This window comes from Pituophis catenifer, unplaced genomic scaffold, assembly GCF_029215685.1.
Source record: "Pituophis catenifer annectens isolate HBS135680 unplaced genomic scaffold, rPitCat1.0.hap2 SCAF_7, whole genome shotgun sequence".
NCBI lineage: Eukaryota > Metazoa > Chordata > Lepidosauria > Squamata > Colubridae > Pituophis > Pituophis catenifer.
The window spans coordinates 69,948,465-69,962,459 of NW_027256887.1; the positions used below are offsets into that span (position 1 = coordinate 69,948,465).

At 37.7% G+C, this 13,995-nt stretch overlaps 1 protein-coding gene across 2 annotated transcripts in view; it reads left to right on the plus strand.

Annotated features, from left to right (window-relative positions):
• HIPK2 (homeodomain interacting protein kinase 2) overlaps positions 1-13,995 on the plus strand; it is a 165,745-nt gene that overhangs the window by 121,330 nt on the left and 30,420 nt on the right. The window contains exons 4-8 of one of the 2 annotated variants that reach the window (XM_070947724.1): positions 3,751-3,870; positions 4,993-5,079; positions 6,731-6,915; positions 8,876-9,038; positions 12,381-12,603. In XM_070947724.1, the coding sequence (XP_070803825.1) occupies positions 3,751-3,870; positions 4,993-5,079; positions 6,731-6,915; positions 8,876-9,038; positions 12,381-12,603 (778 nt within the window). The remainder of the gene's footprint in view (positions 1-3,750; positions 3,871-4,992; positions 5,080-6,730; positions 6,916-8,875; positions 9,039-12,380; positions 12,604-13,995) is intronic. The other variant, XM_070947725.1, reaches the window with a different exon arrangement.

A 13,995-nucleotide genomic window follows, 5' to 3' on the forward strand; every position in this document is an offset into this window, starting at 1 on the left:
AGAGCACTTCTCCTGATCAGATGAGTTATCTAAAGTGATGACTGGAGACCTACTTTACCCTTTATTTGGCTGTGATTAAGACCTAGAGAGGCCCTGTAAAACAACCCCTGTCTAGGCATTCCATCTCTGTGGCTGTACAGCTATCTGTCCCTCACCTCTTGGGGAAGAGCAAGAGGCAGAAAAGGATAGGAAATAATAATAATAATAATAATAATAATAATAATAATAATAATAATAATAATAATAATAATAATAATAATAATAATAATAATTTTATTTCTATACCGCCCTTCTCCCGAAGGACTCAGGGCGGTGTACAGCCTATTTAAAAACACAAGACAAAACAACAATTAAAATTTAAAATGATTAAATAGATTTGGCTCAATTTAAAACCCCAGAAATTTAAAATACCCCAATTTAAAATTATTATGTTGATAGCCCGGCCTGGCGGAACAACAGGGTCTTCAGTGCACAGCGAAACACCCGGAGGTCAGAGATCTTATGTATTTCCGGGGGCAGTTCATTCCACAGGGCTGGGGCTCCCACAGAGAAGGCCCTCCCCCTGGGTGTCGCCAGCCGACACAACTTGACCGATGGCACCCTGAGGAGACCCTCTCTGTGGGAGCGGACTGGTCGGTGGGAGGCTACTGGATATTCTCCTTTCCTGACTCTAGTCGCATCAACTTGATTATACCACAACTATCCATTTAATAAGATTGTAGGAAATGGTAAGGGAATTCATGCTCCCTTCCCTTCTTCAAAAAGATCGGTGGACTGAGATGACTATTGCATGATTATTTGGGACAAACTAATTTTGCATTGCCAAGACATACAAATGTGGAAAGTAAACTGGAGGGAAGAATGTTTCAATTAGGTACATTTGCATGAACAAAGCTTATTTCTTATTTACTCAACCATGGAAGTTCTAATTCTTATCCAAAGGTCATGCAGTGAATTTACAGCTATAATGTATGCCAAAGGTCTGTCCATCAGTTTTGAGTTTCCACAATTTCCTAATTTATTGTTATGAAACAGTTGCCAAATGTGGCGTGGAAGATGGATGCAACACCCTCCTTAGTTTTATTCAGGAAGATCGTTATTTACGCTTGTGAGACATATTGACACAGAGAATAATAATCCAAACATTGAATTAGTATTAGAAATTAAAATATACTGAAACATACACTCTTAAAAAACCTCCAATAATTGCATGAAAATAAAACCTGTATTATTAAATAGCAGGAACTCTTATATTAATTTAAAGGGCTACAATTTTTATGATATAAGCTTTCACTACATATGTGAAATGCAAATAAGGGAATTGCTATAGTTTCTGCAATTCATTTCCAAATGTCTATTTACAGGCCCCAAACAGTAGATCTAGAAATTTCTTGTAACTCTGGTTGAATTCTCCATGTATCTAATGAAATAAACTGTAATCATAAGGGATCGTTTAAGTTCAACCAATCCAATTCAAGTATCCCTAATGGATAGCTATCTTTAATACACTCTGAAGTAATAAATTTGCTAATCTTTGAGATACCATAATTTTCTTTGATACTTTTGCTGCCTGATCCTTTGCTCCTTTCAGGTTATAAACCAATTTCATATTTAAAAACTAAAAACAAGAAAAAACTAGATAGGTGTAACATTTTGCTATTGTCCGAGCATTATTCTAGAAAGGGTCTTGGGACAGAAGGCCACTACAGATGGGCAAAACTCACCTTTTTGGTAGAGAGGTTGACAGGATACTGAAGCTGCAACGGAAGTATTCTTTCCTTTACTCAGCCTGATGTGGATCAGATAGTGGTTGGCTACAAAATTCCCTTGCTAATATTAACAAGTGGGTCTATTGTAGAAGTCTAAATATGATCTTGTTAAGGATGTTCCTAGTGAAGGGTTAGATCATGGGTGTCAGACTCAACGCATCACATTGCCATCACATGACACATCACGACTCCCCCCCCGGTCACGGAGCTGGGGAGTCATGGGCTACACATGACACATCTGTCCTGTGGGCCACCAGTTTGACACCTCTGGGTTAGATGGTAGTACCAATCAAAATCATTGTGCAGCCATTCTGTGCTTTTCTCTTAGTTGTTTTTGCTTAGTTTGTTTTGGTATTTTGTGGAAAGCAAAGTAGATCAAAGAAATAGTGGGAACTGTTCCTTAAAGGTTCCACTTGAAATATGTCCTCTGGACCCCTGGAAAATCCTGTGATTGAAACAGGTCATTGGTGGCCTTGAGCAGAAATTCCTGGATTAAAATCAATATTTGCAAATGACAATTGCTGGAAACTACATTTAATTCTTGGTTTCTGCACAAAATCAATTTCTGCTATGCCACTGGCCAGCAAGGATTTAGCATTGGTTTTCCTAGAGCCTACAGGGTTTAAATGATTCTGCAAGAATACACATAATTAGCATATACACGGGGAGGTAAGGAAAACTAATGTCTGAGCATCAGATATGTTCAATTGCATTTAAATCCTTTAGGAGGTCAAACAGCTGAATGTCCTCAGTCCTGAATCCAGCCTGTTATTCCTTTTATCTATCACTTAATGCTCTGCACTAAGGTATTGTATACCTCATCCTTCCCCATTTCTGGTTTAATGCCACTGCCATATTATTTATTTCCAGAAGTAGCAGAAGTTTGTGTTGTAGTTGTAAAACATACTTACAATTTTAAAATTTACTTTCTCCCTCCCTCTCCTTCCCTCCCTCCCCCCCACCTCTCTCTCTCTCACGCACGCACACACATACACAAGACAGCATTTTGAAGAGAGTATGTGTTTTATATTAAATTAAGATGTCCCATTTAACGAAATAAGTTCCAGCATGTAAACGTGGGCAAGTGTCTCTCTAGGTAGTATTGTTTGCCACACTTAATACTGTTTACTTTATTTCCTTGACTCTCAAACCCAGATACTGTATGTTTCTATTGTTTACTGCCTGATCCTTTTTAAATTGCAGGTGTAAAAACTGAGACTTAGGATCTACATTAAATCTATTGTCACATTTCTAGATGTTGATATTCATTTTGATACAGATTCCTTCCTGCTCACATTGTTCTAATCACCTGGACTCACTGGGTCCTTGTTCTTTCGACACAGTTAGGATTTCCTTCTCCCCCATCTGGGTCTATCAATTATTAAACATGCTCAGAGCTCATTGATGTCCAATATTGGTTTTTTTTCTCAATACTCAAAAGCAAATGGCAGAGAATGGGGTGGTGGTGAGGTAATGTAACCTCACTTTCAATGCATTTAGTTCATACCAGTCCTCTTAAAGTTAATATTTGAGGATAAAAGCCAGAGCTGTAAATGTTCTGTTGCCAATAAAGCACAACCTTGGAGCATACATGTTTTCTTTGTATAGGTTTATTGCCTTTTCTTTATCTTTATGGGCTATGAACAAAATTATATACACCATAAGCTTTAAAGGCTAATACAGCAGTGTGGTGGGATTTTAATAGCGAAAAGAAAGATAACTTTATAGCACCCTAGTAATTTAGACTTTTAATACATAGTCAACATTATTAATGGTTGAAATCTGTGGGCCTTTGCACTCCCTTTCAAATCCTTGATTTGAGTAGTACTCTCTGTCCCTTCGTTTTATTTCTATATTTTCTTTCATTGTTAAATATGCACACAAATACGTTTACCTCACTAAGAAATTGTAGTTTACCTCACTGTAGAAATTCTGACAAAGATTTCAGTGAAATAATCCCGGTCTCATCTTCTTCTTACAGATCCGATATATTTCACAGACACAAGGCTTGCCAGCTGAATATTTGTTAAGTGCAGGAACAAAGACCACAAGATTTTTCAATAGGGACACTGATTCACCATATCCACTGTGGAGGCTAAAGGTAAACTGATGTTTTGGTCTTTTCTTAAGCACCCTTAGGCCCTGCGTTTCATAATATTGAAATATTACTGATACGTTTGGTAAAATTATAATGTTGCACTGATGCACAATGGCTGCAATGAGAAATTCAATTTTGGTCTGGCTTGAAGGGTTTGTTTATTTCATTATATTTATTATAATGTAATTACTGAACTGAAGACGCTTCTTGGATGAGAAGCGAAATATCTTCAAGGAAAAACAAAGTCCAATTGCCTTTTGAAAAAGCACCTTTGGGTACATTTATTATAACTGCCTACTTGCAGCAGCATGTACTAGATAAAGTTAGATAAACTGTGTCTTGTACAATAAGACAGGAGCTTCATACTTTGATAATTTAAGAATCAGAAGCAAGCTCATAAAAAGAGTTTGATGAATTATATCAGGTACAGATTTTTCTTGACTGTCTTACTATTATTGGTTTGGAAGATAGAAAGCTTTTATTGGAGATTATTTTATTACTCAATACATCCTGGCTCAAATTCTGTAATTTCTAAAATAATCTCATGAAGAGAAACTGTAATCGTATTTTACTGAATGTGGTATCTTCAACATTACTTCCCCCCATTAATATAGCCAATGCAGTCTCATTTCACTGCAATATCGGAGGATAATATCAGGTACTTTTGACCTGATGAGAAATCTTTACGATGCCTGAGGGGTTGCATTCACTCCTTCAGAGATTCATGTCATGGCAGCAGACACAATCAAAACCAAAAATCCTTACAGGAGCAGTGTTTATTTCCTTCCCTTATCCCAACCCCAACCTGTATGTGGAGGATAACATGAGTTCAGAAGGTGCCATATCTAAATCAAGAGTCTATTCCCGTACAATAAGACCACGTGTTGCTGAACTTGCTTTCTACATCTGATGAAAAATATTGTAATGATTTGATGTAATGCAAAGATTTATTTTCATTTTCTTGCAACTCTATGTGTGATAGACAATATACATATATTGGATAATATTGTGTTGGAACTATGCTTAAAAGCAGTGGTAAATTATGTATCATTCATTTGAGTTAGTAATAGATTGGTGTATAGTGAAATACTGGTTTTTATTATCTTTTTGATTGATTCTGGGCAGACACCAGATGACCATGAGGCAGAGACGGGTATCAAGTCAAAAGAAGCAAGAAAGTATATTTTCAACTGTTTGGATGACATGGCACAGGTAAGAATACTGCTGGGATATCAACTTGTCAATAACAACATAAATAAATAAAAACAATGAATTCTTCCATAGGTTCAACAGAATTGTAGGTAAATTAAACCTATGCTTAATTTGCTTTTCAACCTGTATCATTGCCAACAAAGGAGCCTCTAATGAGATTTTCCTTATAGAGAAGATCAGTAGATCGCAAATTTTAAGCTCCTATTCCCACTACAATACACACCCACACACAAATGCGGGATTTATTCTAGAACTGAGATTGAGATTTTTAAAAAGGGTTACTTAACTAGATAAACCATCTACACACACATTATATTTTATATATTGGCAACCCTCCCCCTTTTTAAGCTGTAGTTTTTGTGCTTAAGGTGCAGTGTTTATGTTTCTTTATCCAGAATGGGAGAAGTCCAGCAGTATAGTTGTCAGGTCTCTCTGTAATACGTGCATCTTAAAATAGGTCTCATTATATTGTACAGCAGGTACTGGTCCTCCAGTTTATTCAATAGAGAAGTTGATATGGAAACCATTATTATGATTGAAAATTATAACCTTTTTAGAACCTAGTGCACATCAAACCTACATAGGGGAAAGTAACATTGTTTACATGCATTTAGAACAGGGGTCTCCAACTTTGGCAACTTTAAGACTTGTGGACTTCAACTCCCAGAGTTCCTCAGCCAGATTTGCTTCAATGAGTTGAAATCCACAAGTCTTAAAGTTGCCAAGGTTGGAGACCCCTGATTTAGAATAACTATGCTCAAATGGAATTTACATGTCCAGTTGAAGACTACAGTATCCCTCCCCAAAGACTCTACCTGTATGGAGGCTGAAGAAGAACCTGCAGATTTGATTAGTTCAGACTTTCTTTTTTTCTTTTTTTGGTTTTAAAAAACAAACTTTATTAGATTAAAAAAAAAATAAAGTTGTATAAAACATTCACAACCTTAAAATACAATCAACAGTATCAACAAACAACAAACAAAGTATATATAATGTATATAAGTACACATATATACAAAAACTTATTTTCCTTTTTTTCCTTAATGATGGTGTATAATTATTACTTTTAATTTCTTACTAAATTTTGACTTTACCTTCTTTTCCATTGGTTTATCCACTCATACCAACTGTCCCATATCTTAAAATACTGTGAGTCTTCCTTATCTTTCAATTTCAACATTAGTCTATCCATTTCTGCCCATGTGTAAATTTTTTGAATTATTTGCTGCTCCGTTGGCAATTGATCTGTTTTCCAGACTTGTGCTAGGGCTAACCTAGCTGCCGTAATTATATGTAATATTAGGTACTTTTTTTCCTTTCTAATGTTTTGTTTAAGCATTCCTAGCAAAAAAATTTCTGGTTCTAATTCAATATCCTCCGCAATTATTTCTGATATCCAAATTTTTATTTTTATCCAATATTTCTTAATTTTTGGGCAAAGCCACCAGACATGAAAGAAGGTTCCCTGTGCTTGTTTACATTTCCAACACGTTGGATTAAGATTTGCATACATCCTCGCCAATCTCGCAGGGGCTAGATACCATCTATACCACATCTTGTAGTGGTTCTCCTTATATGCTACGGATTTTGTTATTCTATTATGTTATTTCTAGAAAACTGTATCTGCTACTGATCTGAATTTCCCTTCCAGGTAAATATGACAACAGATTTGGAAGGAAGTGATATGTTGGTGGAAAAGGCAGACCGGAGGGAGTTCATAGATCTGTTAAAGAAAATGTTGACGATAGATGCGGATAAGAGGATAACGCCAATTGAAACACTCAATCACCCATTTGTCACCATGACACACCTGCTTGATTTTCCCCATAGCACCCAGTAAGTTGCTTTCTCTCTGATTTGGTGATTTTTTGGGGAGTGAAGAATGGGATGCAGGGGAAGGTTAATTAATAAACTGCTAGATGTGCCTCTTGGGATCGTAACAGGTTTTTCATATATGTGGCAGCCAAGCAGAATGTAGAGATGTTCACATTACGAGAATATTTTCATGATCTTTAACGGGCAGCTCTTCTCTTAGAAATGGTTTATTTTGAGTTAATTTTCTAGCTCTGGAATGGCATTTCAAGGATGGCATTTCTGGTTCTTTGCTCCAGCGATTTATTCATCTCTTCCTGAGATGCTTCAGGTATCTCATATTTAGCCAGTAACTGCTAGGAAAACTGGGTGGGTGACTCAGCTGCAATAGCAGGAAGGCAAAAGTATTTTGTTCCCCTTATTTTCTAGAGGTAGGCTTGGGGATATAAGAGAAAATTTTGCAGGGAAATCATGGAAGCATTTTTTTTAAAATTTTAAATATTTTATTAGTTTTAAAAGTAAAACAATGGACATTGCTCAACGTCTCTGGTTTCTGACATTTGCATCTAAAACAAGTTAATAAGTAGTCTATCCCTTGATCTATATACAAATTTACATATCTCCTATTTCATTATATATCAAGTATGCAGTATTTTACTTCCTAAACAACTATGCATGCATTTAATAAAATGGAAGCATTTTTATAAGGCTCACAGGTGTATTACCTGTAACACAGGGCAACTGTTGAACATGGTAGACATAAAGTAAGTAACTTTTCCTTGACAGAATTTAATACATCTCGCCTTCTGCTATGATGCTACACCATTGTAGCCTCACTCCACATCACTAACTACCTCCATGCAAAAAAAAACCTCACCCAACCCCAAACCCTCAATTTTTAGATCATAACCCAAGGATAGCAGGAACATAGTAGATGTATGATTGCCATTTTCATTAGTGGACAGGGTTTGTGGATATTTTCAAGTAAAATGCAGCTTGATGCTAGGAAATGAATCAATGAGAATCTGTGAAGAATTATCAAACTCTTTGGGATTCCATCTCAGAATAGAAAGTTGTACTAGTTGCCTCTAAAAATGTCTTCTAAACTAATGGTTGTTTTTCCTTACAATAGGTCTGTTGACTCCATTCCATTTTTCTTAATAATTTTTAGATTATTTTTGTTTTAAATGTAACCCTGAAAAAATTTTCTACAAATAAAGTATAATATTCTGATTTGACAGAATAAGTAGGGATTATATCAATATTTGATTGTGAAAAGTGACACTGCAAAAAATATAAAGAATTTATGTAGTATCTCCTTACTACAGGGACTTAATGGGCTTTTGCAAAGGTTCTGTTTGGCACTGTTCATTGGAATGACACAAAAGGAAAAATAAGTTCTAGCATTTTTAGGACATTTTGACTTCTTAAAGTTTGTTTCAGGGCCAGGTGACTTTAGAGCTATAGTAAAACTCAAAATGGAGCAATAATCAGAGAATGCATGGTAGAAGAAACAGTGATTCTAACAACTCATGGTATTTGCATAATTGTTGATCAGAATATTAAAGAATTTATCTCTTGAAGCCTTGGGTTATATTCTTAACAGCAGCTGTATCTATTACATCAACTTATTTTCCATAGCTGCCCTAAAAGAATCCCAGGAACTGTACAATGGTGGGTATGGTAATGTTTTAGTACGGCTGCTTATCATTCCAGACAGAAACTACAATTCCAGCTGTCCCTGGGGAAAATATTGACTACAAATATTTTTTATGTTTGTGATATAGTTCTATGTATAATGAATAGAGTTTTCTTTTGGCACTCAATAGCTGAACTTACAATTTGCATTAAATCATGGCTTGTTTTAAGCCTAGTTTATTGAATAAAACAGAGTAGCTGAGCTCGTATCTCTTATGAAGGCAGATGTGATTTCTCCCATCAGTTAGATTACTGCTAATCTTTGGTTCTCCTTCTTCACAAATAGTGTTAAGTCCTGTTTTCAAAACATGGAGATTTGCAAGCGGCGAGTAAACATGTATGACACTGTGAATCAGAGCAAAACACCATTCATCACCCATGTAGCCCCAAGCACATCAACCAATTTAACCATGACCTTCAATAACCAGCTCAATACAGTTCATAACCAGGTAAGAATAATCATTATGATGGTCTAACTTGGTGGGCTTTCAGAGGTTTGGAACTTCTTTCTTTTAAGGGAAGAAATCTTCCAGTATGTTTATTTTTCTTTTAATGTATAATCTCATCACTTAAGTAGAGGTTAGAGATATAGACTGCTAATTGCCCAAGATCATTCAGAAACTCTGGATTCAGTATATTTATTTTTCTTTTAATTTATAATCTCATAACTCAAGTAGAGGTAGAGATACAGACTGAGGATGGCCCAAGATTGCTCAGGAACTGTGGATCACCAAGAATTTGACTTTGGTCCTTCTCAATCTAACACCAGTGCCTTCTAACTTATTGTGACAACCCATCTTCCTTCAAAAAAAAAAATGTTTTCTCACTGATAATTTTATTAGCCACTGACATTTGTGACTAGAAGTCCCAGTTAGCAAGACTTACTGTTCCTTTTCTTTTTGGGGTTTCTATCACATACACATACACAATACACAATACTGACATGCAAGCAGAAAAAGAGAGGGAAAGAAGAAAAGGACAACATGGGATTTGGTCCTTGAGGTGGAAATTTTGCAAAGTTGCTCTTATTTTGCCTTCATGGTTGTGACCCTATTGGAAACATTTTTCAAAATCTCAAAAATCATCACTGTTCTGCTGGCTTCTTCTTCTAACACATCACCATGGATATATGTGAAGAAGAACAGATTAGCCAACGGGAGGATGGCTAAAAGTGCCAGACAGCATCATAATGAAATGCTGCAACTTATGTACTTATATCAGATGTATTTAATTATGTCTTTTGTATGGTCATTAGTCCTCTAGGAATCACTGCAGTTTGTTGCTTAATTGAATACAAAAGGAAATTTTTTTTAAATTATTTTTTTAAAGGAAAGGAATCTGGATTCTTTTGGGTTTTTTTGTTTTGATTTTTTTAAAAATTCATGACAGTAGTATTGGGATTCCTCTTAACATTATTAATAAAGTCTCATTAATACTCACAATTTTTTGCACCGCAAAAGTTAACAACTAACAAAATCGAATAGCATTTGTGAAATAACAAGTAGGGAAACAGGGAAAAAAGATCAAAATACGTGATGGAGACATTTCTACTTCATTCTAATTGGTGAAAGGTATAATCAAAATCAAATAATCCTTAATGAATTGTATTTTCTGAAACAAAGCAGGAGGAACAACGGATTCTGTGTACTGTGACACATTCTTAAATTACTAAAGGACATTTAAGGAATTTAATTTATAGTAAAATGAATGCAGGACTGAGCAATCAAGAAGAAAACAAATAAAAGCTTCAGGTAGAACCACAATCATGAATAAGTACAAATAATGGCTTTTGTCTATGACTTTTAAGGACAAGAACCAGAAAAAGTTGCTAGTTCACATGTGATTAGAAACTGTGAACTGAGGTACCTCCAGTCAATTACTAGCTTTCCCTGTGTGGAAGAGAAAGTGAGAGCAATCAAGCTACTGTACCAGAAAAAAAAAAAAACACTGGGATTTCAAAATGAAGCTAACATAAAACAGTTTCATTGTCAATATTCCTGTGGGAATGTTTTAATAGATAACCTTTTCCATCACACCTCCTCGGATGGAAGGGATGGAAAGTAATTCATCAAACCATTCTTAAAACTGCTGCAGTTCTCCAGATGCTTAGAATTCTTCCACTTCTAAAAAAAAACCAAAAAAAAACAAAACAAAACACCAAGGCCCAAGAGCCTTGGTGGCGCAGCAGACTAAAGTGCTTTTAAATAGCACCAGCTGCCTGCAATTACTGCAAGTTCAAATCTCACCAGGCTCAAGGTTGACTCAGCCTTCCATCCTTTCGAGGTAGGTAAAATGAGGATGCGGATTGTGGGGGCAATAAGCTGACTTTGTATAAAAAAGAACACCGCTTGGGGGGGCCGAAAGCCCTACTAAGCAGGTATATACAAAAGTATGAAGGCTATTGCTTAACGCATTGTAAGCCGCCCTGAGTCTCCGGAGAAGGGCGGCATATAAATCGAACCAATAAAATAAAAAATAAATAGAGCAGAGGTGTCAAACTCAAGGCCCGTGGGCTCAATCCGGCCCACGGAGTGCTTAAATCTGGCCCGCAAGGCCAGCCTGGAAATAGCAAGGGATTGGCCCGTGGTCCCTCTGGCAGCCAAAATGGGGCATGTGGGTGGCTTCCTGCAGCACGCTGTTGGTCAAAACATCTGTTGCTTCCCCTCCCCCCAGCCGGCCCATGGAGGAGAACTACAATGCTGATCCGGCCCTTGAAGAAATCCAGTTTAACACCCTTGCCGTAGAGCAAGATGTCTTGAATTTTTTAAAAAAATCTTGAAATACTAAACACCCGATATCTGAAGCCACATATTTAGGATTAGAACTAGAGAAAATGCTGGGCCCATCAAAGGTATAAGTTGCGTTTCTATTGAAATCTCCGGTCCTCAAGCAATATAATCTACACATAACATTCCTTTGTGTTCTATACATCCCTAAACTACAACTGTACAACAGTTGAGAAACCAAATCAACCTGCTTGTGGAGCATGTAACTCAACAAAGGGAGCCATGTCACCAAGAACAGATCAAGTAACACGCATGCAGTGTATTACTAAGATTTAATGATCTAGAAATATTTATTCATTTTTCAGATGCAAAGTCTTGCATCTTTCTATATGGACAACTTGACTATCTTTGTGGGTTGTAGCCTTGAGGTCTGGGCTTGTGATTATAATCTGTTGGTACAGGTAGTCTTCGACTTACGACCTCAATTGAGCCCAACATTTCTGTTGCTAGGTAAGGCATTTGTTAAGTGAGTTTTGCCCCGTTTTATGACCTTTCTTGCCACAGTCGTGGCAAGTCAGAATCGGTGCAGTGGTTAAAACATGGTTAATCTGGCTTCCCCATTGATTTTGCTCATTAGAACATTGCAAAAGGTGATCATGTGATCCCTGGGACATTGCACCTGTCTTAAATGTGATCCAGTGGCCAAGCGTCTGAATTTTGATCACGTGACCATAAAGATGGTCGTAAGTGTGAAAAACGTTCATATGTCACTTTTTCCAGTGCTGTTGTAACTTTGATCGGCCACTCAGTGAACTGCTGTAAGTCAAGGACTACCTGTAATCGTAAGCAAAGGAAATGGGATGCATGATGAGTCAAGTTAAACTCTTTATTATCCTTATTCATCTCTAGCTTCCTTCTTGCTTTGTTTTTTTAAGCCTTTTCTACCTTTTAAGGTTTTATTTATGTGCCTTATTTATCTTTTCTTTCGAAAACTAACTTCCCCCAACATTACCATCGCCTTCATATTTTGTTTTTATTTTATTTTAAATCCCATAATTCCTTTAGGCCACCACTCTGGCTCCCACTTCCACTACCAGTGCCACTATTTCCTTAGCCAACCCTGATGTCTCCATACTAAACTACCAATCTGCACTCTACCAGCCCTCGGCAGCATCCATGGCCGCGGTGGCTCAGAGGAGCGTCCCTCTGCAGACAGGCACAGCGCAAATATGTGCTCGTCCTGACCCTTTCCAGCAAGCCCTCATTGTATGTCCTCCAGGTTTTCAAGGTAAGAATGCTTCTGATTCCTTTCGGTTGTTAAATGTGTTGTTATTACAGAAGGATCTTGACAGACTTGAACATTGGGCGCTATCTAACAAAATGAAATTCAACAGTGAAAAAGCAAGGTTCTACATTTAGGGAAGAAAAACAAAACGCAAAGGTATCGTATATGTGGTACCTTGCTCAATAGTAGTAACTGCGAGAGGAATCTTGGAGTCCTAGTGGACAACCATGTAAATATGAGCCAGCAGTGTGCAGCAGCTGCCACAAAAGCCAACACAGTTCTGGGCTGCATAAACAGAGGGATAGAATCAAGATCACGTGAAGTGTTAATACCACTTTATAATGCCTTGGTAAGGCCACACTTGGAATATTGCATTCAGTTTTGGTCGCCACGATGTAAAAAAGTTGTTGAGACTCTAGAAAGAGTGCAGAGAAGAGCAACAAAGATGATCAGGGGACTGGAGGCTAAAACATATGAAGAAAGGTTGCAGGAACTGGGTATGTCTAGTTTGATGAAGAGAAAGACTAGGGGAGACATGCTAGCAGTGTTTCAATATCTCAGGGGTTGCCACAAAGAAGAGGGAGTCAAATTATTCTTCAGAGCACCTGAGGGTAGAACAAGAAGCAATGGGTGGAAACTAATCAAGGAGAGAAGCAATTTAGAACTAAGGAGAAATTTCCTGACAGTGAGAACAATTAATAAGTGGAACAACTTGTCTGCAGAAGTTGGAAATTTTTAAGAAGATTACCATTTGTATGAAGTGGTGAAGGGTTTCCTACCTGGGCAGGGGTTGGACTAGAAGACTTCCAAGGTCCCTTCCGACTCTGTTATTCTAAATTCTAAATTACTAAAGCAAGGATGGGGCATCTGTCTGGTAGGACTCTAAAATTTTACTCGACTAGGGAATCCGCTCTTCCCTCCAAATTACCTTAGATCAGGGGTCACCAACCTTTCAGACCTCAGGGACCACTAAATTCATACTACTAATATGATCTGCCTAATGACCAGCTGGGTGGGCGTGGGTAGGTGATCATGTGACTGAGTGGGCGTGGCCAACGTGATGTCACTCACATCAAGGGACGCCTTTCCTCACCTCTCCCCTCCCCAGCCACTCCTCCCCTGCCCGCCTGGGCTCCTTAGGGGCCCAACAGGAAGCAGTTGTTGGAGCTAAGCAGCCACCATGAGAAAGAGTTGGCAAAACAGCTGGTTCAGTTCAAATTGGATCTGGCCGAGAAGGAGACTCAGCAGAAGCACCTCACTGAGGACTACGAGCATAGGCTTTCCAAGCAGAGGGAAGACCTGTGGAAGTGCAAGGCCAGGTACCGGCGCCTGGAGGCTCAGTGAGCTGAAATGGTCAGTCAGTTCCAGGCCATGATCCAGTCCCACTGGAACGAG